The sequence below is a fragment of the Penicillium mononematosum genome (genome assembly GCF_028829835.1).
Source record: "Penicillium mononematosum strain IBT 11891 chromosome Unknown utg000001l:1.0-4488741.0:1.0-4491989.0, whole genome shotgun sequence".
Lineage (NCBI taxonomy): Eukaryota > Fungi > Ascomycota > Eurotiomycetes > Eurotiales > Aspergillaceae > Penicillium > Penicillium mononematosum.
In genome coordinates this window covers 4,126,526-4,150,998 of record NW_026643271.1, presented here as the reverse complement: position 1 = coordinate 4,150,998, position 24,473 = coordinate 4,126,526, and the positions used below count along the sequence as shown (strand labels likewise).

Genomic DNA, 24,473 nt, shown 5'->3' with positions numbered 1-24,473 from the left:
AGGTGCCACTCATACGATTTAAACCATTGGGAAGTGGCAACATGGAAGGGGATGCATGAATGTAGCTACTTCCAGCCCGTTTCTCTTACTTGTGGTTTGTCTACGCAAATAGATTCTGTCACTTACGCAAAGAGCAGCAGTGGGTTCGGGCACTTATATGCTTTCCAAAACGGTGCGAAGAACGTCAATTTTAGGCTCTTTAGTGTGGTGGATACCGCGGGAGCTTGCCTGGCGCAAAGTCAATCCTAGACGCCGTCTAGGGGCTAAGTTGGGTACCTAGGTAGATCTAAGAAGTCCGGGTCGGCTGTATACCCTAATATATCAGAACTGACTTGTGTCAGTCGTACCTTTGCCAGGTATTTCTTTTTAATGGACCAATCTGCCTTGGTTTAAGATATTGTCGACACGAGCAACGCATAATTGAGAGGCAAGGTCCAGCCTCATCAGTTATGATTTTCAAAATAGGGAACGAAACATACAGTACCGGTGGTAGAAGGAAGGTTGTTGAAACCATCGATCTACCAGGTTCATGCTTTGACATTGGGGCTGTCTGGTATTATTACGTGACATTCAAGACCACCGCCCGGGGTAAGCAGCACTGTTGAGGAAGTTGCCCCTGGCTGCAGAGTATGTATGTTGTGGTGAGATATGAGAGTTAAAGTGGGGAAAAGCGCAAATCAGGTATCTTAATGGATTCTTACGAGACTACTTAATATGGGGCTTGAGACACTATCAGCAAATGTGGGTTGGGTATAAACTGAGCCCAATTCTGTAAGAGAATCATTCATTCGATATATACCTAGGTAAGATAGGGTGGTAAAGTGAGGGTATAGATTTGAACACCGTAACAAATTGCCAAAAGAAAAAGGACATCATAGAAGCCTAAAGGGACCAGAACCAAGACTCCATCGCTCCAAAGCAGAAGCCACATGCGTAAAACATAAAGATACGCCGGTTTTTGATTGTCAGCAGGTCGTGAGACCTCCCCGCATATAACAACCGAATCCCATTGACTAACAGTCAATGGGATTAAAGTAGAATATCAATCAAACAGAGAAAACGTGAGGATGTTCCGGCATGCGGGTCCACGTTCAGAAACATGAACGCAGCTCGAGCGGCACATCTTCTTATAATTGACATCATAATTCGTCGAGGTCATCTTCGCCATTCGTCATGAAGCATTACATTGATGCAAGACTAGCAGATCCTGCAGCCGCAGATCCCCAGCGCAGTTTTCGGAGTCCGCCGCGAACCGCTTCTTGGCCACACCCTACCGAAGGGCGAGGGCCAGGAACACCATCTCCCATCATTCCCACCTCAGCTCGCCCGACCTCACGGCCGATCATATACCCAGCGGAAAAGCTGATTGCGGAGAATAGAACGACGACCCCGGCGCTGATGACCCATGTCATGATTGTGGGGCTGACAGTCGTTGCTGGATCTGTCATGCTCACGCGACGACTCTTCTTTGAGGCAGTACCACGGTCTTTAGGGGAACTTGAACGACGCTTTGCTTTGGCGACAGCCGGGTCAGACGACACCGCTGGCGCTCTTACATGTCTCTGTGGTGCTTCTATTGATGGACCTGATTCTGGATACCGCGGCGAGGATGAGGTCTCTTCATCGCTGCTCTCCTCTCCCATAGCAACTGACGCACCTACTAGTCGGAATGAAGCGGGTTGGCCGCCTCCAGAGGGAGCAGCTGGGGTAGGTGACGGTCGATTGTCATTCTTTGGAAGGCCTCTGGCGGCAGCCGCACATGAAAGAAGTGTTGATAGGCTGGCACGAAGGGCAGCATCGTGGTCGGCATGATGGGAAGGGGAGATCACATTGTAAGGGCTGTGTTGGTATTGAGTTCTGCGCGATGATTGTGGACTAGGGTAAGATCCTCTTCGAGAGGCACGGTGACTAGAGGTGGACGGGACATTTGGTTGAGAACGCCGCGCAGTCCACCCGGGTTCTGACCTTGCAGGTGGGTGGGTGAATATGTTTGGTTGAGGTACGAAAGGTGACGGGCTGATGCCCATCCCCAAGGCAGTAGAAGTATCATCTTCATCATCGCTAGGGGCAGCATCCGAACCTGAGGAGGGAGGTACAGAGCGCGCAGATAATGCAGCCGGGAGCGTTGGGCGGATTATATCTTCATTCGAGCTGCTGAGAACGCGATCAGACTCACTCTCGCTCTCCTCGTATTCCTCCTGACTGCTACTGGCTTGGCTGGCATCGCGCGATGCATAGTCCACCTGGGCTGTGGTGATAGCAGCAAGATGTTGTAGACGGCGTCGCCGATTGCGGCGCTGGTGCGCTCTCCCTTCGCCATACTCGACCTGTAAGCCGGTGGTGATTATATCTTCATTCGTAGCAGCAGAGGAGAAGGAGGAAGAGGACGGTTGCGAGGACACGTCAATCCAAGAATCTATGTAGTATCGTAGTGAGTACATTATGGAGACCTGAAAGCAATTTTGTATGCATATTGAAAGTTTCACCGGCAGGGGAGGTACCAGTCGGATTATAAAAAGGACCACATACCCTCTGATCTCATGGGCGCCGCACCAGATGGCTGGGGCTGACCGTTATCTCGAAGCGGCTGATGGCCATCACGCGTCATCCGACTTGCGGCTCTAGGCTCGCGCGCCTGACCCAGCAGGTCGGAGTGATTTGGTTGCATAGCCGGAAGGTTGAAGGAATATGAAAGCAGAATATGCGAGGAGACGGTATGTGAACAGAAATATAGAAGAGAGGGGATCAGGCCACTCTGGAGTACAAGAGAGCGGTCAACGTGGAGGGGGAGGTGATCTTATCAAATGTGGAGTCGACGATCACTGATGCCCAAAACACTTCATACTCCTTCCCGCACACAGGAACCAGGAGTTAAAAAGAGTTAAAAGGAACTAAAATAGATAGATTAATATTGGGAAACAGAAAAGAAGACAAAAGAAAGATGAAGAGAGCCCTAGGTGGAAAGATTCGAAATGATGAGGTGATCAGCAGACCGAACAGGTGATTTACAGCCCGTGACGAGGCAAAAGGGCGAAAGATGATGTGAGGGGTTGCCGGTGACCAATGGAGAATATCGAAGTTCTTATTGTAGAATATGAGGATTCCAAAAGCTCGCAGAGACCTCCTTTCATCAAAACTTCGATGGAAGAAGCAGAAATCAATGAATCAACGTACTTACCTAGCTGGTAGGCAAAACAAAGAATGCGGGGAAGGCGGCTTCCAGTGGCAATATACTGACCGATAGTTCCAGAACACAAGATGGAAAAAGCGGATGAAGTTCAAAGTCGACCAGAATGAAAATTGAAATGACGTATCAAATTAAAGATACCTGAGCTAAGATCATATTACACATAATTAAACACGAACTTTTTTCTCTCAAAGAGAACCTGAAACCCATGGACACCAATATGTTGCGGAAATCAAACGTATGCAGTGAAGAACATCAAGTTTAGAAGGTGACCTTGGTACCCTTGTACTCAGGGATGGAGCCCTTACCCTTGTTAAGGGCACCACCACGGCCGCCACGGTCACCGAAGCCACCGCGGCCACCGCGACCACCACCACCACGTCCACCGAAACCACCACCACCGCCGCGACCGCCGAAGCCACCACGGCCACCGCCGCGACCACCACCACGGCCGCCGAAGCCACCACGGTCACCACCGGCAGGACGGGGAGTAGAAGCCGAGACGGACGGCACGGCCCTCGAGCTCGTGGCCGTTGAGAGCACCGTGGGCAGCCTTGGCCTCATCGATGGAAGAGAACTGAACGTAACCGAAGCCCTTGGACGGCCGGTCTCCTGCTCAGTGGGGAGACGGATTCCGAGAACGGAGCCGTGGGCGCCGAAGACCTCGTGGAGAGCATCCTCGGTAGCGCTGAAGGGAAGGTTGCCAACGAAGAGAGTGTCGCTCTCGGGGCTGGTCTGGTCACCGTAGGAACGAGCACGGTCCTGGGTACGGTCCTGCTGGGGGTTGGCCTGACGGGGAGCGGCGTAGTCGAGGTTGATGGTGCGGCCATCAAGATCGGTACCCTTCTTGGCCTCCATGGCCTTGGCGGCATCGGCAGCGCTGGTGTACTCAACGTAGCCGAATCCACGGGAGCGGCCAGATTCGCGGTCGGTAACGATGCGGACACCGGAGAGCTCACCGAACTCGGAGAACTCACGCTGGAGCCACTCCTCGTCGACGTTCCAGGACAGGTTACCAATGAACAGGTTGGCGGAAGCACCCTCGGGAGCATCCTCGGTCTTGGACTTCTTGGCAGCGGCGGCAGGCTCTTCATCAGCCTTGCGCTTCTTGGAGACAGGGGTTTCCTCGGAGTCGGAGTCAGAGTCAGAGCTGTCAGAGTCGGAACCAGACTCGGAGTCGGAAGAGGCCTTCTTGGCCTCGGACTCAGACTCAGACTCAGAGTCGGAAGAGTCGGAAGACTCAGCCTTAGCAGCAGCCTTCTTCTCGGTCTTCTTAGGGGCGGGCTTCTCCTCCTCGGACTCGGACTCGGAGTCAGAGTCAGACTCAGAGTCGGAAGAGTCGGAAGACTCAGCCTTAGCAGCGACCTTCTTCTCGGCCTTCTTGGGAGCGGGCTTCTCCTCCTCGGACTCAGAGTCAGAGTCGGAAGAGTCGGAAGACTCAGCCTTAGCAGCAGCCTTCTTCTCAGTCTTCTTAGGGGCGGGCTTCTCCTCCTCGGACTCGGACTCGGAGTCAGAGTCAGAGTCAGAGTCGGAAGAGTCGGAAGACTCAGCCTTAGCAGCGACCTTCTTTTCGACCTTCTTCTCGGCCTTCTTGGGAGCGGGCTTCTCCTCCTCAGACTCAGACTCAGAGCTGGAGCTGGAGGAAGCATCCTTCATATCCTCATCGGACTCGGACTCAGACTCGGAGGAGCTGGGAGTAGGCTCCTTCTTCTTGTTCTTCTTGGAGGCCTTCTCCTTGGAGGCAACCTTGCTGGCAATAGCCTTGCTCTTGGCGGCGGGGGACTGGGAAGCCTTGGTGACACCGGCATCCTTGACCTTGTTCAAGGCCTTGCTGGCCTTGACGGCCTTATCGGCACCCTTGGTAGATGTCTTGGACATATTGAACTGGAGGAACGACAAAACGTTAGCTATTGCTCTTGAATATAATTGAGGGAACTCAGGGAGAGGGCTTGGGAGGCTGGCTTGTAGCTTGGGTAGGGTGGCACATACTGTAGTGACAAGTGAAATTCTTGTAGTATGTGCGGCAAAGCCCACGATCCCTCAAAGCACCCGTGTATTGGATGTGTAAAATGGAACAACAGCCCTCAGAAGAACTGCCAGAGTGAACTAAATCACAGCTGGACGTTAACCCACTACCCACGGACGGACAAGTTTTCAAGCCCACAAGCAATAGACAGCCAATACTGTCTAGAATATGTAACCCACGAGGAAAATGTCCCACAGAGCCCACAGAATAGATGTAATGTCAAGCCCACAGCCCTCAGAGTGATAAGAAGCCCACAGAGTATCCGAACGAACTTACGAGATAGAACCCACGCGACTGCGTTAGTTAGTGTGTAGAGATCTCTTGGATAGTCAAGAGATGATATAAGTAAAGCAACCTGAAACAGACTGCTTTTGGGAGGGAAATAAAAAAAAATAGTAAAGAGGATGGGAAGAAGAAGAGAAAGGAAAAAGCGAAGAGCTGGGGGACCATCAGCTCTGATAAGGAAAATTTTCTGAAAAAAAAAAATTCGGAGGCTGGCAGAACCATTCCGCCTGCCCTAAGAGGTTAGACCAGGCACTTAGCCCCAAGACTATGTGGGTACCTGTCCAGCGACTGTTGACGACTTACAATCGCATGTCAATTGGCGGTGTCTTCCGCTTTTGCTACGTTGTACCTACTACGTCAATTCTTCTACTATCACTACTACTCGTTCATACTGTTCGACTCTTCTTTGGCTCAATAGTCAATGGGACGATAAGTTGTCCTTCGGCCTTTATCGTGATGGCCCCTCCGACACCCTCTTCGCACCGCCCTCGCAAGAAGAGAAAGGTTGCGATCTCCCCCGGCTCCAACAATAATTTGATCTTGGATCTGGGCGAGGGAAGCAATCCCCCAGCATTTCCACTGGTCTCATTTTTGTGGGCTGCTCGCGCCGGTGTCTCTCAATGGCTGATTCTCCCACTTGTCCTCATGACCGTTGGCCTGTTCCGATGGGCTGTGAGCTTATGGGGCTACTCCGGTATGCGACGTTGTCTCTCTTTGAAGGTAGTCACAACAATTAATACCTTCTAGGCTTCCATGTTCCGCCGATGCACGGTGATTTCGAGGCACAACGCCATTGGATGGAAATTACCACACATTTGCCTTTGGCGAAGTGGTACATATACGATCTGCAATACTGGGGTCTCGATTATCCACCATTGACCGCATATCACAGCTGGTTACTCGGAAAGATGTATGTTTCTCTATCAAGCATTAATTATAGAATCCTCATGGCCTCCTGCTGACCTGTCGGCCTGTATAGTGGCTCCGCCTTTGATCCAACTTGGTTTGCCTTAGACGCCTCCCGAGGATTCGAGGACCCGCGTTTGAAAGTATTCATGCGCGCCACCGTCGTTGTGTCCGAATACTTCGTGTTCATCCCGGCCGTGGTTAATTTCCTTCGCCGCTACACTCGGATGCAGAGTGTTCATGCATGGTCCGCCTCGATTGCTCTGGTGGCAATTCTCCTTCAGCCAGCGAACATCCTCATCGACCATGGCCATTTCCAATACAACACAGTAATGCTGGGATTGGTGGTTGCGAGCTTGGACGCTATCTTGGCGGGGCGTATGCTCTGGGCTTGCATTTTCTTCGTTGGTGCACTGGGATTCAAGCAGATGGCGTTATACTATGCACCAGTCATGTTCGCCTATCTTCTCGGGGTCTGCACATTCCCTCGGATTAATATCCCCCGCCTTATCAGCATAGCCCTTGTCACATTAGCTTCTTTTGCTTTGCTGTTGGCCCCTCTTATGGTCGGTGCTTCCAATGCCGAAGCTCGAAAGGCATTTGCATCCTCTCCAGTGCCGCCTATGTTGCACGCACTTCCTATTCAGATGAACAAGGACTCCGTTACGTATGGGCTATTGTTCCAACTAACGCAGATCATTCACCGGGTGTTCCCCTTTGCGCGCGGGCTCTTCGAAGACAAAGTTGCGAACGCTTGGTGCGCCATCCACACTTTCTACAAGCTCACCCGCTTTGAGGCTACATTATTACAGCGAGCATCCCTCAGTGCCACATTGGCGTCAATCATTATTCCCTGTGCTATCATATTCCGCCACCCCAGGGCCTCGCTTCTTCTTCCCGCTCTCTCTGCCGTCTCCTGGGGATTTTTCTTGTTCTCTTTCCAGGTTCATGAAAAGAGTGTGCTGCTGCCTCTGCTACCAATGACCCTGCTACTTGCTGGTAACGGTGGACTGAGCAAAGAAACACGTGCCTGGGTGGGCTGGGCCAACATGCTTGGCTCATGGACCATGTACCCCCTTCTTAAGCGCGATGAGCTCCGCGTTCCTTACATAGTCATGACTTTGCTTTGGGCCTATCTTCTCGGTTTGCCTCCCACTTCTTTCGAGACTTACCGAAGTCGGCCATCCCCGGAAGACTCCAATACCCACTTCGAGCCCAGCACTCCCACAACCCTCCTACACTTCGGTTTCTATTTGGCCATGATTGCCTGGCATGTCCTTGAGGCGTTCGTGGCTCCTCCGCCCGGAAAGCCAGATCTGTGGGTGGTCTTAAATGCCCTGATCGGAGCTGGTGGTTTCGGGATTGCCTATATGTGGTGTATGTGGAAACTATATACACAATGTCGCCAAATCAGTCGGCAGGTGACTGAGGAGGAAAGCCAGAAAAAGAAGCAGTGATCCTTTGCCTAGGTAGATGGCTGTATGATGTTCAGTGATACCCCAGATTATGTGATTATCCAAAATGAGGCAGTAGGGCTACTAGCTTATTTCATTAATATGATTGATTCGATTTGGAATTCATTATTCAAGAGTTGAGACGTTGTATTGGGAAGTCACCCCTATCATCTGGAGTGCCAAACTCTAGATTCCAATATGTCACACGAGCGAAAATGCTCTAAAAACAGACAATATCCAAAGAAAACAAAAAGAACTCCCGCCGATGAATGCTATAGTACAATGTTGTATAGTGATAGTACAGCCGGGGCCAAGGTCAGAGACCGAGCCTAGACTTTGAAGCCAAATCCAGCCATGCACGTCTTGTACTGCTCAATCGTGGACTTGCACTCCTGCTCAGGGTTGTCGGACTTGGAGAAGAGCATGCAGTCGTCGCGAGCGGTCTTCTCGGGTTTGCAGACGCAGCAGGGCTATAATGAAAGGCAGGGTCAATCGTTTGTGCTTTTTGGTCCGGCAGTATCGGTTCATACCTTGGGCTTCTCGGACTGAGCGGGCTGAGCGGGCGCTTGCTCGGGGGCAGCGGCGCTTTTCTCTGTAAAGAATTGTGTAAGCGGGAGTCGAGAATCTTTCTCTGATATGTAGAACTGGCGCATTGCGCAAGTATTCGGCCCGGGTAGGTGGAAAGAGATATGGGTATTTACCATTTGAGGAACCGAAGAGCCAGGACATTGTGATGGATATGCAGGTTTACTTGGCGAATATTTTAAGTAAAAGAAAGACAGAAAGAGAGTGTTGAGTACGACGTCGTGAGCAAGTCCTTACAGGTGACCTCCAGGCCTAACACCATCGGACATTATTAATGGCGCGTGCAGCGGTACTGGTCTCTATGCTACGCCGTAGTTATTATTATTATTATTTTTTTTTTTCTTATCAACAAACTTGCCTCTACGGGGTCGCCTCCTTTTCTGCTACACTACAGACTGTTTCGGTTTTTCCTTTCTGTCCTTGGTTCTACTTTGGTCTCCTCATTGCTTGGATATTGTCTGCCATTGACTTCACGGGTACCCTATTTTATTTCATTTCTTTTTCTTATCTCAATATCCCACTTCAACAACTACCCCGCCATGGCCCCTCCAAGATCTTCTCCCTCGAGGGCAAAGTCCTCAAGCTCGACAGTGCAGAGGACATGAATGCGCACATTCAGCCCCTGATTGACAACACCGACTACACTGAAATCCGTCTCGGTGGAAACACCCTGGGCATTGACGCCTCCAAGCGCCTGGCCGAGGTCCTGCAGACTCAAAAGTGCCTCGAAGCTGCCTACCTCGACGACATCTTCACCGGTCGCCTCCTGACGGAAATCCCCACTGCTTTGAACTCGCTCCTTAATGCCATCCTCAAGATCCCAACCGTCCACACCGTGAACCTTAACGACAATGCCTTCGGTCTCCGAACTCAGGCCCCGCTTATCGAATTTCTCTCGCGGCATGTGCCCCTCCGCCACCTCATTTTGAACAACAATGGACTCGGCCCTGCTGCCGGATCTCAGGTCGCCGATGCGCTGTCAAAGCTGGCTGAGCGTAAGGAGGAAGCTCGCAACTGTGGCGAGGAAGTTGCGCTGCTGGAGAGTGTTGTCTGCGGACGGAACCGCTTGGAGAACGGCAGTATGGAGGCGTGGGCTCGAGCCTACAAGGCCCACGCAGCCGGCTTGAAGTCAGTTAAGATGACACAGAACGGCATCCGATCGGAGGGTATCGCCCACTTGTTGACCCAGGGTCTCTACCACGCGCAGTCCCTGGAAGTCCTGGATCTGCAGGACAACACTTTCACCAATGTCGGCTCCACTGCTCTGTCAAATGTCTTGTCTGGCTGGCCATCTCTGCGCGAGCTTGGTGTCGGTGACTGTCTGCTCTCTGCCCGTGGTGGTGTGAAGGTTGCCAAGGCTTTGGCGGAGAACAAGAACCAGAAGCTCCAGACACTGCGTCTGCAGTACAACGAGATGAAGGCGGAAGCTGTCAAGGGCTTCACCCATGCAGCCAAGACTGCGCTTCCCAGCCTCCGTCGCGTCGAGCTCAACGGAAACATCTTCTCCGAGGAAGACCCTAACATCATTGAGCTGCGTGAGCTCTTGGAGGCTCGACAGGAGGAGCACGGTACAGACGAAGACGCCGAGGGTACTTGGGGTGTTGATGAGTTGGATGAACTCGAGGAGGAAGATTCGGAAGAAGAGGAGGAAGAGGAAGAAGAGGAGGAAGAGGAGGAAGAGGCCAAGGCTGAGAAGGACCTTAGGGACGCCGACCTTGTCGAGGAAGAGAAGGTAGCTCAGAAAGATGACAAGGACGTCGATGAGCTGGCCGATGTTCTGGGCAAGGCGGCTATTTAAACCTCTGCAGCTGTTGGACAACTGTCACTTCCATCAGTACCTGCCTTCTATCACGGGCCGGATCATGGATCCAATGCCACGTTGATGTCACCAAGAGCTGAGAAACCCGCGACCTTGTTGTCCTCCGGGCGATGCATGGTCCCTTTATGTGTCCACAGCCACTCACAAGCTTCGGGTATGAGGATCTGACTGACGACGCTTACGCTTTACCTTCAAAAAGACCCCCATTTGTTATACCCCCAATCCACAGTGATAAAATCCTAGCTCTGCACATAATATCCTTTGCTTTGATCCATATTCTGTTTGCATAGCCCTGGTCTCTCCGCCTCTCTTCGGAGGATACACAACCATATAGATGGAATACATATCTGGACAAGCAGGACCATTCAAATAGTCACATGTTTAGGAAATATAGTAATCATAATCAAGTAGGTGCATATATAAAGCTGCATATGTACCGGACAATGCTTAACACCCGAGACCTTTCTCTTTCCGCTTTAGTGCTCACTAAGCATGAACTGAGCATGTCCCATCGAAAAAGGACTGCGTCGTCAGCGGGCTGGCAGGTCGGGATACCCGGGAAAAAGGTCAGGTACGTAAATGGTGACCAGATTGAAGCGGCAAACGAAAACTTGCAGACTGGAAATATTCAGCTGAGCAACGAAGGGAACCACTATGATAGAAAGCTGATCGGCGGCGGCCATGGCAAAGCTGACAGTCGGAGTTCTGGTACGGAGTAGATTGAAGTTACCTCGGGAGCTCAGTATACTGCGCATACTGATGCATACTAATGTAACAGCAGCACGTCTGCAGTTATTAATCTGGCTAAACCCTATACTAGTAGCGTACGCGGCTGTATATACATGCGTACATGTATGTATACGAAACAGGCGTTTCAGGCTAGACGTAATGAAACTGAAATTCCATTACTGTGTAATAGATTCCGTTACTTACCGTATTGTGCTTTCGGCGAGTAACTGGGCCAAGCCCGCAATGGATGGACGTACAGATGAATCAACTTGAAAGATCCACTTTAGAAGAGAGACGAGGAGAGGAAAAAAGAGAGAAAGAGCTGGCAAGTACTAAACTACTAGAAAGGGCAGTTCTGGGCAAAGGCCGCCGCCAACACGTTGCCAACACATCATTTACCTCAAAGGTCTCTTTAAGACCGTTATTGGAGAGGCCTTCATGATAAATGCTCTCACGAGCCATCCCGAGGTGGGAAAACGAAGGTATCCTGAAGCTCTGGCTGAAGCCTTGGAACGGCAACAAGAGGGGAAGGATTTGGATGATTCCAAGATGCATGCCACTGCACGTGTCTCATAGGCTGTACCCATGTGCCTAGGTAGTCTATTCTATTATTCATTCCTACCCTCCTTTCTGAGGTTGGAATTTTTTCGGGCTTATTAAGCTTTGCTGGTTAACTGATCTGATACCATGGAAAAACCAACGTGCCATATATACTTGATGATAGAAAGTCCCACGTGAGTTTCTCTGGAAAAAGAAACGAACCAGTGGAGGGAGAGTGGAATATGACAAAGCAGGCCAGAGCAAACGGTATTTGGTCTAGCCAGTAAAGATGCACACGACAGAGAAAGAGAGGGCAAACAAACTAACGTATTTGACTACCGCCCCATCCCATCCAAAACGCGTAGATTAGTCTAGTCCATTCTTTGTTAATCACCATGCCACTAATTCGTTCTCAAAGCTCTACCAATTAAAAGATTAAGTGGTTAGGCTCCTATTGGCTGTCTAGGCTATTAAGAATAAAGGAATCATCGTTATTTCCGGTCAGTTTCGACTTTCCAAGGTTGGTTCTAACGTCATAGATAGCTAGGTTAGCCAGCCAGCCACCGTATGCTCCCTTCATAGTAAGGTCGGGAAGAGGGCCAAAAAAAGAATCCAAGCAACCCGTGTCAAAGCGGTGTAGGCGCTAATCTAAGTGCATAGCTGAAAGGAGACTAAAAGCTGGTGAAATTAGTAGCAGAAGGCAGGACGGTTTATCGCTCGGCCAAAATACAGCATCGATTGAATGTATACCTATCTAGGGAGGTACCTAGGTACATCTCAGGGTCCCAGATCAGGAACCTTGGAAGATTAGCGTTCCCGTGAAGCGGCCCGCTCCCCAAACTTACCATCTGGGCTGCCCTACAACATACATGTAGGTATGTGCAGTGCGAGATACACAGTCTATTCAGAATGCATTGCGGGGAAAAAAAAACAAAATAAAAATACAAAAATAAAAATAAAAACTTAAATAGAAATAGAAATAGAAAATGAGACTTCACATGCCGTTCAACTGTCATGACTAGTGACCAGACCTCCGGACCTAAGAGACCTAAGAGTACTGCATGGTCACGCTGCCTTGAATCCGCAATACTAAACTCCTCTTCCCCTCGATTTTATTTTCAAATCTCAATCTACTCATCTCTTCACAAAATGAAGGACCAAAGCCGATCAGATGCCGAAAGCTATCCACTTCTCCCCGAACAGTGTTTCTCCCGAACCTGATGGCCAAGGGACCGAGAAGAGCCGAACTTTATATTACTGGGCCCGCTTTCGGCAACCTTCACCCTGCTGGGTCGTCTGTCTTTTCACAATTTACGAGTTGATCTTCGGAGTTTTGGTGGTCCCCGAGTTCAATGCAACCTTTGCCTTGATATGTCACCAGCGCTATTCACCCAGCCAAACCCATGGCGATCGTCCCCGGGATCTTTCCGCAGAACTAGAACAATGTTTCGCCAATACACACGCGCAATCCGATCTTTCACGGTTTCTCATCTATGGCCAAGTGACAGCGGGTCTCCTTTGGTGCCTTTTCGACCCCAATCCTGGGTTCACTATCGGACCGCGTTGGTCGCAAGCCAATCCTCGCCTGTACCGTTATAGGTCCTCTTCTACACGAGATCCTTGTGGCAGTAATCCTACGCCATCCGAACTCGATAGATATGCACTGGCTTCTCGTGGGTTATGCAATGGAAGGTCTTAGCGGGTCGATGATTGCCGCGTCATCGACCTCACAGACTTATATTACCGATCTCACGCCCTCCAGCGCCCGGACACGGTGGTTCAGCTATTTGCAGGCTTCGTTTTCCTTTGCTGGGGCGCTGGGGCCTCTCATTGCCAGCTTGCTTCTGACAATTCCGGATCCCTTCCAATTGATCTATTGGCTTGCTGTAGGCTCTCATCTAACACTCTTGATTTTCATCCTCTTCGCCTTGCCGGAATCGCGCAACCCAGGCTCTAGTGGTTGCCCGGACCTGGACGGAGTAACCTTGGAGCAACCCCCTGGCGAAAGTTATGTCCGCGTATGCCTGACGTCGCTCAAGTCCATCTGGGAATCCAAAGGGTTTCGAAATAAGAATATGATCATTTTGGCTGGGATGGACATGATCATGTTTGGAAATATGATAGGTCTGGCTCCGCTGCAATTAGCATACCCGGCATTCTTGTTCAAGTGGCGACCGACCACGCAAAGCTTCTTCATGTCCATTTCCTACTCATGGAGCGTTTTGGTGCTGGTCGTCTTATTTCCACCGATAATGGCCTGGTTCCGCCGACGGAATAGGAGAGAGGGTGTGCCAAATCTGTCGGCTGCATCCAATTCTGGAGAGTTGGGTGCTATCCAGGTTAACCTAGTGTTACAGATGATAGGCTATATGGGCATCTCGCTGTCACGAGCGCCCAGCCATTTCGTCGTATCGTCTTTCGTAGTTGCATCTACTATATCCATCAACCCTCTGTTGACATCATGCCTCACAGCACATGTGCCTGACTATCAATCAGGGCAATTGTTAGGTGCTTTGAGCTTTCTCCACGCAACTGCTCGAATTGTGATTCCAGCGCTTCTGAATGCTACATTTAGCATGACGATAGGAATTTTCCCGGCGCCTTTATTCATGTTATTATCAATCGTCATTGGGGGGCTGTTTCTCGCCAGTATACACATAGAGAAAAATACACTGTGATAGGCGCCCTGGCCGCAGTTTCTGTGGTTCAATGACAATATCTCTTTTTCCTACCTTGAGCTCCACGCCCGATCTATACATCACCAGTTGAGACAAGTTCGCTCCTCACCAATGCGGTACAGCCACACCAAGCCCGATGATGAGTACCGGTGATCGCACGGCCCAAGCCGCGCAAGTTGTGAGGTAGATCTTCCTCGTGGCCCTTTCCTTGCGCTTCAAGCGCTTTATTATGATAGGGGTTCCCCCGGAAACTACCTCTACTGGACATCACGCGTATGTATCCCTTTCGCCTTGGGGCACTTTTATTTTCCGTTTATTGTCTTTCATTCTTGGCCATTCCAATTTTAACGTAGCTCTACAAATTGTAGGCATCTTGGGTGAATGTGACCTTAGCTTATGACCCATATACCCATATATTCTCTCTTCACCGCTACCTATGTGGTGCATTGTGCATATTACGTGGCTGGCTCAAACAAACGCTGGGTTGGTTCGGTTGGTGACTTCCACGGGCTAGTTACCGATCATTCCCCTCGCCCCTTATAGATCGGTTACGATAGATCACCTCGGAACATGGAGATGACTCGATTTACCCATGTACCCACTTCGGTATGCTTTTGCACATCTCTTACAGGGGCGTCTACAGAGTGTTATCGTTACCCCTCACATAACACAGTAAAACAAAAATATATTGTAGACGAGGCCTGCACTATGTGCAGATACGGCAAAGTACACTGAAAACTTTGACTACATGTATTCATTTTTTCCTCTTGATCTACCTGCCATCGAAGTGAGTCAATCATGAAAACTGACATCGAACAAGACTGCTTCCACCCCCAATATGAACCTACTACGTTGGGTGATAAAGAAAGCGCCACGGTCCAACCGTCAAAATCCATCACAGACAGCGACCCCTCATCGGACGACTGCCAGACAGAGTTGGAAAGACGCAAGAAAATTGAGGGTCGCAAAGATTTTCGCGCCTTGGTTGGAAACGTCTCGTCGTTGTTCCCATTGTGGAAGCAGTTGCTCTTGGGAGTCTCAGTCTTCCGAGCTCATTCGCGACCCTCGGTATGGTCGGAGGCATTATTTCTTCCGTTGGGATCGGGCTAATTGCTACATACGCCAGCTATGAGGTTGGCGCAGTGAAGCTCAAATACCCGGAAGTTGAGCACTATGGAGATATAGGGAGACTCATCCTGGGAGAAAAGGGGTTCTGGATTGTCACGGTGGTTTTCATCTTCTAACTGCTACTCAATGTGGGATCGCATTGTTTGACTGGCATCATTGCCTTGGCTGACATCACACAAAGTGGTGTTTGCACCGTGGTATTCGGATTGGTCTCGGCTTTGATTCTTCTTTTACTTGCCATTCCACCAACATTCGCCGATATTGCTATACTTGGGTACATCGATGTCGCCTCGATCTTCACGGCCATTGGGATCACAATGATTGCAACAGGTGTACAAAGCACTCGAGACAACAACAGTTCACCTGGCTCGGATTGGTCAGCTTGGCCTAAGGAGAATGTCAGCTTCTCAACGGCTATGGTTGCAATGAATAATATTGTTTACGCCTATTCTTTTGCTCCGGTGATACCATCATTTATGAATGAGATGCACACCCCAAAGGACTACACCAAAGCAATATATACACTGGGAGTGATTGAAATTGTTATTTATACCTTGATCGGTTCTCTCGTGTATTTATTTGTGGGCAAAGATGTACAATCCCCTGCCCTACTCTCAGCCGGACCCCTCATGTCGAGGATCGCTTTTGGTGTTGCCCTTCCGGTGGTTTTTATATCCGGATCCATAAACACCAGCATTATTGCTCGCTATATTCATGCATACGTTTATCGCCACTCTGTTGTACGCTATGTGAACACGAAGAAGGGTTGGATAACCTGGATCTCGCTCGTGGCAGTCCTCACATTTGTTTCGTGGATAGTTGCCCAGGCCATTCCGGTATTTTCAATCATATTATCAATCAGCGCGGCCTTGTTCATTTCAGGACTGTGCTTTTACATTCCTCCAATAATGTGGTTTGTCCTTGTCAAAGAAGGAAACTGGTTCTCCCGGTCCAACTTTCAACGAGCCTCCTATAACGGGATTGTCTTTCTGTTCGGCATCGGTGTTCTCGTTTGTGGCATGTATGCCAATGTTGTGAATCTGGTGAGTGATGTGTTGCATGATTGAAAGCCTTCGTTCCCTGCTAACCGCGGCGAATAGATTCAAGAGTCCAGGGACCCCAATTCCAGCCGACCCTTTACATGCTCGAGCATTGCATAAGGGTTCGCCAGAGTTGAACGAGATGATATTGTCGGCAGTGTGCCTTAGGCCAGAACCGCCCTCTCCGCTTTTAGGTAGCTATCTCGCGCTTTTTCCTCTCTTCCCTTCTTCATCTCCATTTTTAGTTATCTGTTACCAAATAGCATAATTGCCTACAGACGAGGTATTCTTCAATTGAGTGATACTCATCTGGTGCCTGATGAGTAAAGATCTCAGCCCACGCCACTTCTGCCGCCGTGCTCGAGCCCCTCTGATCGTGCTGTTTCGGCAGCAATTGGAGGAGATAAGCCCTATCGAGATCGCGATCGCCATGGTTACCCCACCGACACCCAGAAGGGGATAGCTCCTACGGGGGGAGAATGAGTTTATAATGTGGCGTTAGCTGAGGCTCATGCAGGTAATTTATATAAATTTCCGAGAAAGGAAAATTCACCGACGCGATGCATACATATATATGGACCAGCAAGTAAAGAAAAGTTTTTTCCTAAGTGACTAGGCGAAATTGCTGAATTAAATAATTTGTTCTGGCGTCACCTACCCGTGCCGTTTCAGAGTTTTATTCTCAAGATCCTACATAGAATAGGGAAGTTGTATTGTAATGTTTGGATAACTGCCGCCCCTAGAGGCTTTTAAGCATTCAGCCCTACAAACACCGATAGAGATATCGGGATAGGGAGCAGCTACGTATGTCTCTCAAGGCATGAATTTGTTGGCCAATACAACTATTGAACTTCAGGCTCTTCTGTTGTACTGAAACTGTGGTGGTCAGAAATGTATTCCATCAATCTGAGTGTTACCCAGATGTGCAATTTAGTATTTAGATGTATGTATGAAAATCCCGGCCCTGCAGAAACATTCGCAGGTGTGCTATCCTCACGACTTTCACTCTATCAGTTCGTAGCACTGACCAAGTACTCATAATATCGCCATGTTATTTGTCATAGAGGGGGCTTATGAGGCCACGCCGATCACTGCGGTGATGGTTGGAAGCCAAGAGTGTCACACCGCTATTCGATATGATGGTCTAGGTAGACTGTATACATGTATGCTCGGACGATAAAAATACGACCTTGTATGCCAACTTGAAGGGAGTTGTGAGGTCAGCAATTCATCTTATATGAATTTGATACCGAATACCTGACATGGCTGCTGTATGTATTCAATACGTGGCGTAATGAAATATGTATCGGGGTAACTTACCTGGCTTCAAGGGCATGGCAAGAAAACTAGATGGATTATAGTTTGCTAAGTCTTCTTACCAAAATGAAGATCGGAGAAGCCAATGATCAATGCATCACTAGAAAACAGAGAAGGCATCATTACTCGACAGATATTCCAGAAAGTTATTTATCGCAATTATGATGTGATCTGGCCATTCATTCATTGGAAGTAGGGCCTTTAGGCATCTTTAGGGATTCTAGTATAGGTATATTGTTGGGGGAAGTAGCCTTAGCCCAAACTGTCCTTTCTAGTAGTTCAGAGCTTCTCTCTTACACCTCTCCGTCTCTCTACTTAGTCTCAGCAGTAGCCAATACCATTGATATTGCCCACATGTTTAGTACCTTATATTGATGAAAAGGCCACACCAGAAGGAATGGAGAAAGTCTGTGATGCATTCCGAGCGAAGCCCACACAGAGAGAGGGAAGAAAAGAGAAGAAGAGAGAAAGGAAGAGAGAGAGAGAACCAACTATTTTGTCCTTCACCCATTGGTGGCCTCAGGCATATAACAGATATATATGGCTTCTAATTGTTCCAGTGCTGGATTATTGGTCATGTCAGCAGATGTCAGATATTGTGTCGACTCTATGTTGTACTTTCTTCTCGCGTATAATTCTCCGCCACATGCACATCTCGAGGGCTGAATGACATGCTTAGCCATGTGTATACGTCTGACAAGTTGACAGCCACACATAGCGCTATTGGACTTCAGAGTGGCCAAACCTTGCACCAATTATGAAGCCTCCTAAAAGTCCGGGTAATCAAACTGCGGCTGAAAATCCCCAATTATTGGGTTTTGCTTTTTCTATCGGTCGAACAGGTCATTCTATTGGTTGTACTGCCACCATGATCAAAAGCGGATCCAATCCAATCCGAGCACAACATCTGGACTTTCCTGCTGTGGGGGACCCTTTTCGTATAGATTCTATTGGATGGTGTGGCGAGATGCTCGAATCCAAGAACTTTCAGATAAGAAAGGGTGCGAAATCAGCAAGGGATATAGAAGCCTTGTCTCACTAAGTGGATCACGTTCAGCTGAAATCGCTGAAATCGGGAGATCTACCGTCAAACTATAATGTAATTCGCCATCTAACCCAATAGGAAGATGCCGTGCTCCGTATTCTTGCAGTCATTGAAAGGGCTCAGAGAACCCATCAGCTGGTTCTGTCAAGTTTTGAGTTTATTTTTTTTCCCATTCGCCCCTTTCTTTGGCCCCTTCTTGCTGTGCCAAAGATGTTTAACTGAATCTGTCCCGTCTTTGGGTACGGTTGCCGCAGGAAGAATTCCAATACGATATTGTTTGTGAGCGGTATCCAGTTCTCCAAATGACCGGTCAAGATCAGGAGGCACTTGGTGCAAGCCCACAAGATGAAGAATGCATGAATAGGTCGAGTGGTCTCCAGATAGGAAAACTTGCCATCGGATCGCTTCTACTGGGTGAGTTTCTGCTTTTCAACAAGGTGGCCAAATATCGAGTGCTAATTGGAGCTGTATAGCTTGCTTTCTAGCAAATGCGGATGAATCCTTTGTCCTCACCACCGGGAGTGATGTTGCCTCGGCTCTCAATGCATCCAGCTCTGCGGCATGGCTCATCACGGGGTACAACTTGGGCTATATTCTTGCTCTTCCAATGGTAAGCTCCGATCGTCAACATTTAAAACAATAGCTCATCACTGCACTGCAGTACGGGCAAATATGTGATTTGACTGGGCCGAGGAAGGCAATTCTTCTTGCTTTGACGGTATACGGATGTGGCTGCCTCATGACGTGGGTTTCTCCGATCACACCTTGAGTGAGTTCATCCTTTAACAATTTGACAGAGGAGTCTCGCAAAATATCTACTGGGCTGTGGCCGGTCGTCTCATTTCGGGGTTTGGAGGAGCCGGAATGAATGAGCTTGTTTCTGTTATTCTTAACGGTATGTCTTGCTACCTTTGGGGGGTGACATTTGCTAATTCCATCTAAACGACAGAAATCCATAGCTTTGACCGTGTTGCCATGTTACGCTCCTATGTATCTACCGTATCAATTATTGGAGTTACCTGCGGCGCCCCCCTGGGCGCCTTTCTCACAAGCTGGATTGGATGGCAATGGTGAGCATCCACAGACTCTTGCACTCGGTATACTAGATAACCATGATTGCTGATTTCGTCTGATGCCAGGGCTTTCCTGATCCATATTCCATTTGCAATGATTTGCCTTGCCGTCATCTCGCTTTCTCTTTCCCCAACAAAGCCCCCGCCATTCGCCACCTCCAAGTCATCATATGGATCAATTCAAAACTGCAAGGCCTCCGAAGACACCCATCGCAAGTCTTTCGATATTTTGGGCCTCATTTTGCTATTTATATCTATTATCTGTTTCCTCGCCTTTGTGCAACTCACCCAGGCAGAGGGTTTAGAAAACAAGTCAATACTTCTGACTATTTGTGCCGCAGCGTTCGTTGCATGCTCTACGGCCTTCTATCTCAATGAGTCCCTTTGGGCTCAAGAGCCAATGATCCATTTCTCACTATTCAGTCCCAAAAAGCTTGGCCTGATATATAGTGCTCAACTGTTACTCGGCATTGCACAATTTTCTGTGCGTTCTCCCCTTGCTTTCTTATCGGTTCAACTTGTCAGTGACTGATGATTCTCCTTTTGGATCGCAGATGACGCCCATTCTTGGAGACTATTGGGTCAGCGCTCGAGGATTATCTGCCTCACAGGGTGCAATGTGCTGGATACCGGGTACCACCGGGTTTGCAGTCGGTTCATTGGTGACTGGCAAACTAATTCAAAAGTGGGTATTTCAAGATGAGTCCCAGAAAGCTCATCACAATATGGCAGTTTTGCTAACATCAAGTTGGGTCCCAGAACCCATAAATGTGTTCGATGGACGATTGTTGGGTTGGTGATGGCGATCACAAGCTTCGCTCTGATACTTGTCCGATGGACCATTTTTGAACCTCAATTTTTGGAGATACTATACATTTTCCCAGGATATTTCGGCATGGGAATGATCCTATCTTCGCAGTTTGCAGCTTTAGCTGCCGCAAGACCGGAGCAAAATGCCGCTACTTCTGTCACCACGTATTACTTCGCACAGCAACTTGGATTGATGACTGGTATTACCACCGTGAAAGCATTACTTATTAAGGAAATGAGACGTGGCCTGAACGTGACGCTGAGTGGTCAGCCTGGGCGCGCTGGGGTAAGGCTGAGGTTCTCTATTCCATCGCTATGAGGCCATTTTTCACTAATAGCGAGTAGTTGATCGACCAAATCATGAGACACCGGCAGATCAAGGGCTTACTGCCTCCTGCACTTGCAGAACCGGTGCGCATTGTCATCCAAAAATGTTATTTCGTGTCACCAGGTAAGCACTCCAGGGCTCTATTCATCCAGCTTGAATGTGCCAACACCAAACTAACTATTATACTATCATAGCCACTGCACTTGTCTTCTTACTTCTCGCATTTTTCATTGTGCTCAGGCAAAGGGAGATTAAGACCTTTTGAGCGCATAAAGCAGAACGCGACAGCCATGTCCCGCCACGGGCTCGAGGATCTTCCACCCTTTGCAAGTAAGTGATCAGGTACTTGACGCAATCTGATGCGGTACGAGGGTTTCGGAGTATGCCAGGCAGGATGGTGCAAGGACAAGCGTCGCATTGAAGCTTCATGTTATGAGCGAAAGAAAAAAAGTCCGCCCCAAGACTGTTTCATTATTGTATCAGAAAAGTTTGAAAATTGGAAGTCAATTTAATTCATTGTATTTAATATAAAGTTGAAAACCAAGTATCATAGAGATAATTCCGTAAGCTGCACCTGCGCGGCGTCTTCTCTTCATGTCCACCACCTAGGTAATAATTCGGTAATAGCGTCATCCGTTTCGCTTGCTCGTCCATTCCATCCAGTTGCTTGTCCCACTCCTTTGTCATCTCAATGTAAGTGGTCGTGTTCTTTTCGCCCAAGATTTTCTGCAGCTCTTTATCGTCAACCGGAGAGTTGATGCGAGGCAAGGCTATTTCTTTATTGTACCATCCCCAACTCGCAAATTCTCCACCACTCCACAGTTCAGTTGCCACCCTCTCATAAGGGACGTTCAGCGGAAGGCAAAAAGCTATTCTAGACGGAAGATGATTGATGATACCAGCGAAGAATGGTCCAATCTCCGGGGGTGCCGACAAACCAAGAGAGCTGACTGAAATATGCACATGGGCTCCCGTGCCAGCAGGTTTAGGGAATGGTCGTGGGTGCAATGGTGCACGATATCCAAACTCATCTACCATCTTAGAGACGATATCTCAGTCTCGAACAAGAGTATCGACAGCTGCGAAGGGCAATTGCGGCTGGAGGACGAACTCCCATTGCCCACGGGAAAGCTCTGGGTGATACTGCTCGAGCGGAACTTGCTCTTCCTGGAAACTTCTCACGATGGTTTCGATCATAGGCAACAATGGCCACATTTTGAATGTCATTGCGGAACATGTGGTTTACAAAAGCTTCTGCGCCATCCTTATCCTTCCTTCGAAAGAAGACGACCTCGATTTTGTATCCGAACGAGAAGCTCGCAGCTTTCTTCTAAGTGTCCCGCTGTCTTTCAAGGCTCCAAAGCTGGACGTCGATAATACATGCTTCAAATGTTCGGTCTAGTATTCAAATTACAAAATTACAGTTACATACATAACTTACATGTGTAATTTACATTCCTCTATTACCTTACGGTAAACGCACGTATTGCCTCGAAATACTATGTAGCACCTCAGCGTTGAGACCTCCACGACTCCGTAGATGCCTGCATATATGTAGTACCTGCATACAATATATCATATAAGTGCTACTGTATCGGTCGAATGATGCAGGTCTGGGTTTTTGAAAGTCAAAGAGTTACGGTGTCCCATGCTTGGAATGTATCCCACCTCACATACGCATCGATCTAGCCCACTGCTGCCACGTTGACCAGCTCGGGGTCGTCAGCAGCCTCGTCCTACTGTAGGTGAACATGCGAGGTCTAGTTCCACTCCATTGTGAAGTATCAATACATACACTACGGAGTAGCACTTGACGTCGGTCTCGTTTCGTCATGATTTCACCAAGGTACATCGCCTGCGGGATTTAATTCTGGTCGTATCAAATTTCTCCATTGCTTATACAAGTATTCAGTCTGCCAGCTCGATGCGCTTGACACTGACAGCCTTGCGGGCAAAACTTACATCTCCTTCCTGGAGGCAGACAGGCCTATTCTCAACAATGTGGATGTTAGTACATTCTCAAAAATTCGGGACTTGCTTACTGCGTGCAGTTCATTGCTGTGGGTGATATGCGAACCCCTAACACGGCCAGAATTCCAAGTGGCGTCCGGCCTGCTACGTACCATTCGCTGGGGGATCGCGAAAACTTGAACCTGATCAGTTTACCTCTCAACGGCGAGGCAACCGCTACTGTGGAGAGCAATGTGAACGCAATTTTCCGGGTCTTCAAGCGTCAATTCCTTTCCGGGCCCAGCAGCACCAATGCCGAGTATCGCGTCCGGAACCAAGTCATTAAAACAAATCATCTTGCGAAGAACACAAACGCAAACACAGCAATTGATATAAAGCTCTTGCGGCTAAAGCCAACCCTTTTCCAATGGGACCAGATTACGCGACCTGTGCAATTGACCAGTCCTCACCCAGGCGTCGATAGCCTTATATGGAACACAGATGAAAATTATGTCGAACAGGCACTGGCAGAGTATGAAATTGAGGGCGATGTTCGCGGTGTTGGGCTCAGCTTTAAGGATCTTTTGGTGGCCATGGGAGAAATCGCCCAGTCAGGCTTCGGACACGGGGCAGCTGGCATTGTTCGGACGATTGGATCATCCGTCAGTGGCTTCCTGCCCAGAGATTGAGTGATATGTTTCGGAGATCCTTCCCCGGGCAGAATGGGCATCTCGCATAGCTATAGTCGCATCCACTCGGATCTGGCGATTAAGATACCCAAAGTCTCAGCTTCGAACTTGCCGCAGGACTACCGGTCATATATGGAACAGTGATCTATTCCTTGGGTCATATTGCTCGGATTCGCGCTAGTGATACGATGCTGATCCACGCTGCCTCTGGTGGTATTTGGCAGGCTGCGATTCAATACGCAAAGGTGAAGGAAGCTAGGATATTTGTTACTCTGTCAAGCATCAAAAGAAAGAAAGAATTCGTCAAGACTTTTGGAAGTCCTGAAGACCACCTCTTCTCCGGCCGTGACTTGAGCTTCTCGCGAGGAATCAAGCGCATTTCCCCTAGAGGTGTTGATATTATTCTCAACTCACCGAGCGGCAAGGTACTGCGGGAATCTTGGGCTTGCGTTGCGCCATGATTGCAAGGATTGCTTCACTGAGTTCATTCACTGACTTTGGTTGAGAGCATGTGCTCTCAATCATCCAGTAGCATTGAAGACAGGCGTCTAGCCTTTTGCCTTCAGGTAGCACAGTTAGACTCTTTTCATATCATTCTCTTTATGCGTACCATTTTCCGCAAGCTAAAAGAACCTATGGCTGCAGATTGATCACACATGCGTGTGGACTCAGACCTAGGTAGCTCTTCTTAGCTCCTATCTTCTCCATCATCTATCCTCCACTGCGTTAGCCAATATCATTACCTTTGGTTTATGTTATCATCTTTATGAGGAAATAAATATCCGAAAGACAAAGATGGCCGTGCTCTTAAGCCTGTCTACACGTGACGCCTCCATGTCTGCTCGCGGATCGAGGGGTCATACTACCAGGGAGATGGAAGAAAC

At 48.9% G+C, this 24,473-nt stretch overlaps 11 protein-coding genes across 11 annotated transcripts; 7 read left to right on the top strand and 4 right to left on the bottom strand.

Annotated features, from left to right (window-relative positions):
* Window positions 1–1,181: 1,181 nt before the first annotated feature.
* On the bottom strand, window positions 1,182–2,668 carry N7519_001581 (uncharacterized protein; the record flags this gene model as incomplete). The annotated part of the gene is made up of 2 exons (XM_057288359.1): window positions 1,182–2,416; window positions 2,530–2,668. The coding sequence occupies 2 exons, from the start codon at window positions 2,666–2,668 to the stop codon at window positions 1,182–1,184; spliced, it is 1,374 nt and encodes a 457-aa protein (XP_057154442.1).
* A 780-nt stretch (window positions 2,669–3,448) lies between these two features.
* On the bottom strand, window positions 3,449–5,065 carry N7519_001580 (putative nucleolin protein Nsr1; the record flags this gene model as incomplete). Its single annotated transcript, XM_057288358.1, has 1 exon — window positions 3,449–5,065. One exon carries the CDS (start codon window positions 5,063–5,065, stop codon window positions 3,449–3,451), a length of 1,617 nt encoding a protein of 538 aa, XP_057154441.1.
* Window positions 5,066–5,954: 889 nt separating this feature from the next.
* On the top strand, window positions 5,955–7,861 carry N7519_001579 (dolichyl-P-Glc:Man(9)GlcNAc(2)-PP-dolichol alpha-1,3-glucosyltransferase ALG6; the record flags this gene model as incomplete). The annotated part of the gene is made up of 3 exons (XM_057288357.1): window positions 5,955–6,192; window positions 6,246–6,408; window positions 6,478–7,861. The coding sequence occupies 3 exons, from the start codon at window positions 5,955–5,957 to the stop codon at window positions 7,859–7,861; spliced, it is 1,785 nt and encodes a 594-aa protein (XP_057154440.1).
* A 326-nt stretch (window positions 7,862–8,187) lies between these two features.
* Window positions 8,188–8,587, bottom strand: N7519_001578 (copper metallochaperone COX17; the record flags this gene model as incomplete). The annotated part of the gene is made up of 3 exons (XM_057288356.1): window positions 8,188–8,328; window positions 8,389–8,450; window positions 8,560–8,587. 3 exons carry the CDS (start codon window positions 8,585–8,587, stop codon window positions 8,188–8,190), a joined length of 231 nt encoding a protein of 76 aa, XP_057154439.1.
* Window positions 8,588–9,044: 457 nt separating this feature from the next.
* N7519_001577 (GTPase-activating protein RNA1) lies at window positions 9,045–10,241 on the top strand (the record flags this gene model as incomplete). Its single annotated transcript, XM_057288355.1, has 1 exon — window positions 9,045–10,241. The coding sequence occupies one exon, from the start codon at window positions 9,045–9,047 to the stop codon at window positions 10,239–10,241; it is 1,197 nt and encodes a 398-aa protein (XP_057154438.1).
* A 4,766-nt stretch (window positions 10,242–15,007) lies between these two features.
* On the top strand, window positions 15,008–16,497 carry N7519_001576 (uncharacterized protein; the record flags this gene model as incomplete). The annotated part of the gene is made up of 5 exons (XM_057288354.1): window positions 15,008–15,193; window positions 15,252–15,277; window positions 15,336–15,419; window positions 15,519–16,380; window positions 16,438–16,497. 5 exons carry the CDS (start codon window positions 15,008–15,010, stop codon window positions 16,495–16,497), a joined length of 1,218 nt encoding a protein of 405 aa, XP_057154437.1.
* A 2,544-nt stretch (window positions 16,498–19,041) lies between these two features.
* On the top strand, window positions 19,042–20,344 carry N7519_001575 (uncharacterized protein; the record flags this gene model as incomplete). The annotated part of the gene is made up of 6 exons (XM_057288353.1): window positions 19,042–19,153; window positions 19,213–19,349; window positions 19,401–19,483; window positions 19,537–19,634; window positions 19,689–19,809; window positions 19,879–20,344. The coding sequence occupies 6 exons, from the start codon at window positions 19,042–19,044 to the stop codon at window positions 20,342–20,344; spliced, it is 1,017 nt and encodes a 338-aa protein (XP_057154436.1).
* A 363-nt stretch (window positions 20,345–20,707) lies between these two features.
* On the top strand, window positions 20,708–21,215 carry N7519_001574 (uncharacterized protein; the record flags this gene model as incomplete). The annotated part of the gene is made up of 3 exons (XM_057288352.1): window positions 20,708–20,908; window positions 20,968–21,073; window positions 21,145–21,215. 3 exons carry the CDS (start codon window positions 20,708–20,710, stop codon window positions 21,213–21,215), a joined length of 378 nt encoding a protein of 125 aa, XP_057154435.1.
* Window positions 21,216–21,472: 257 nt separating this feature from the next.
* On the bottom strand, window positions 21,473–21,988 carry N7519_001573 (FluG family protein; the record flags this gene model as incomplete). The annotated part of the gene is made up of 1 exon (XM_057288351.1): window positions 21,473–21,988. One exon carries the CDS (start codon window positions 21,986–21,988, stop codon window positions 21,473–21,475), a length of 516 nt encoding a protein of 171 aa, XP_057154434.1.
* Window positions 21,989–23,019: 1,031 nt separating this feature from the next.
* N7519_001572 (uncharacterized protein) lies at window positions 23,020–23,589 on the top strand (the record flags this gene model as incomplete). The annotated part of the gene is made up of 1 exon (XM_057288350.1): window positions 23,020–23,589. The coding sequence occupies one exon, from the start codon at window positions 23,020–23,022 to the stop codon at window positions 23,587–23,589; it is 570 nt and encodes a 189-aa protein (XP_057154433.1).
* Window positions 23,590–23,777: 188 nt separating this feature from the next.
* N7519_001571 (uncharacterized protein) lies at window positions 23,778–24,050 on the top strand (the record flags this gene model as incomplete). The annotated part of the gene is made up of 1 exon (XM_057288349.1): window positions 23,778–24,050. The coding sequence occupies one exon, from the start codon at window positions 23,778–23,780 to the stop codon at window positions 24,048–24,050; it is 273 nt and encodes a 90-aa protein (XP_057154432.1).
* Window positions 24,051–24,473: the final 423 nt, after the last annotated feature.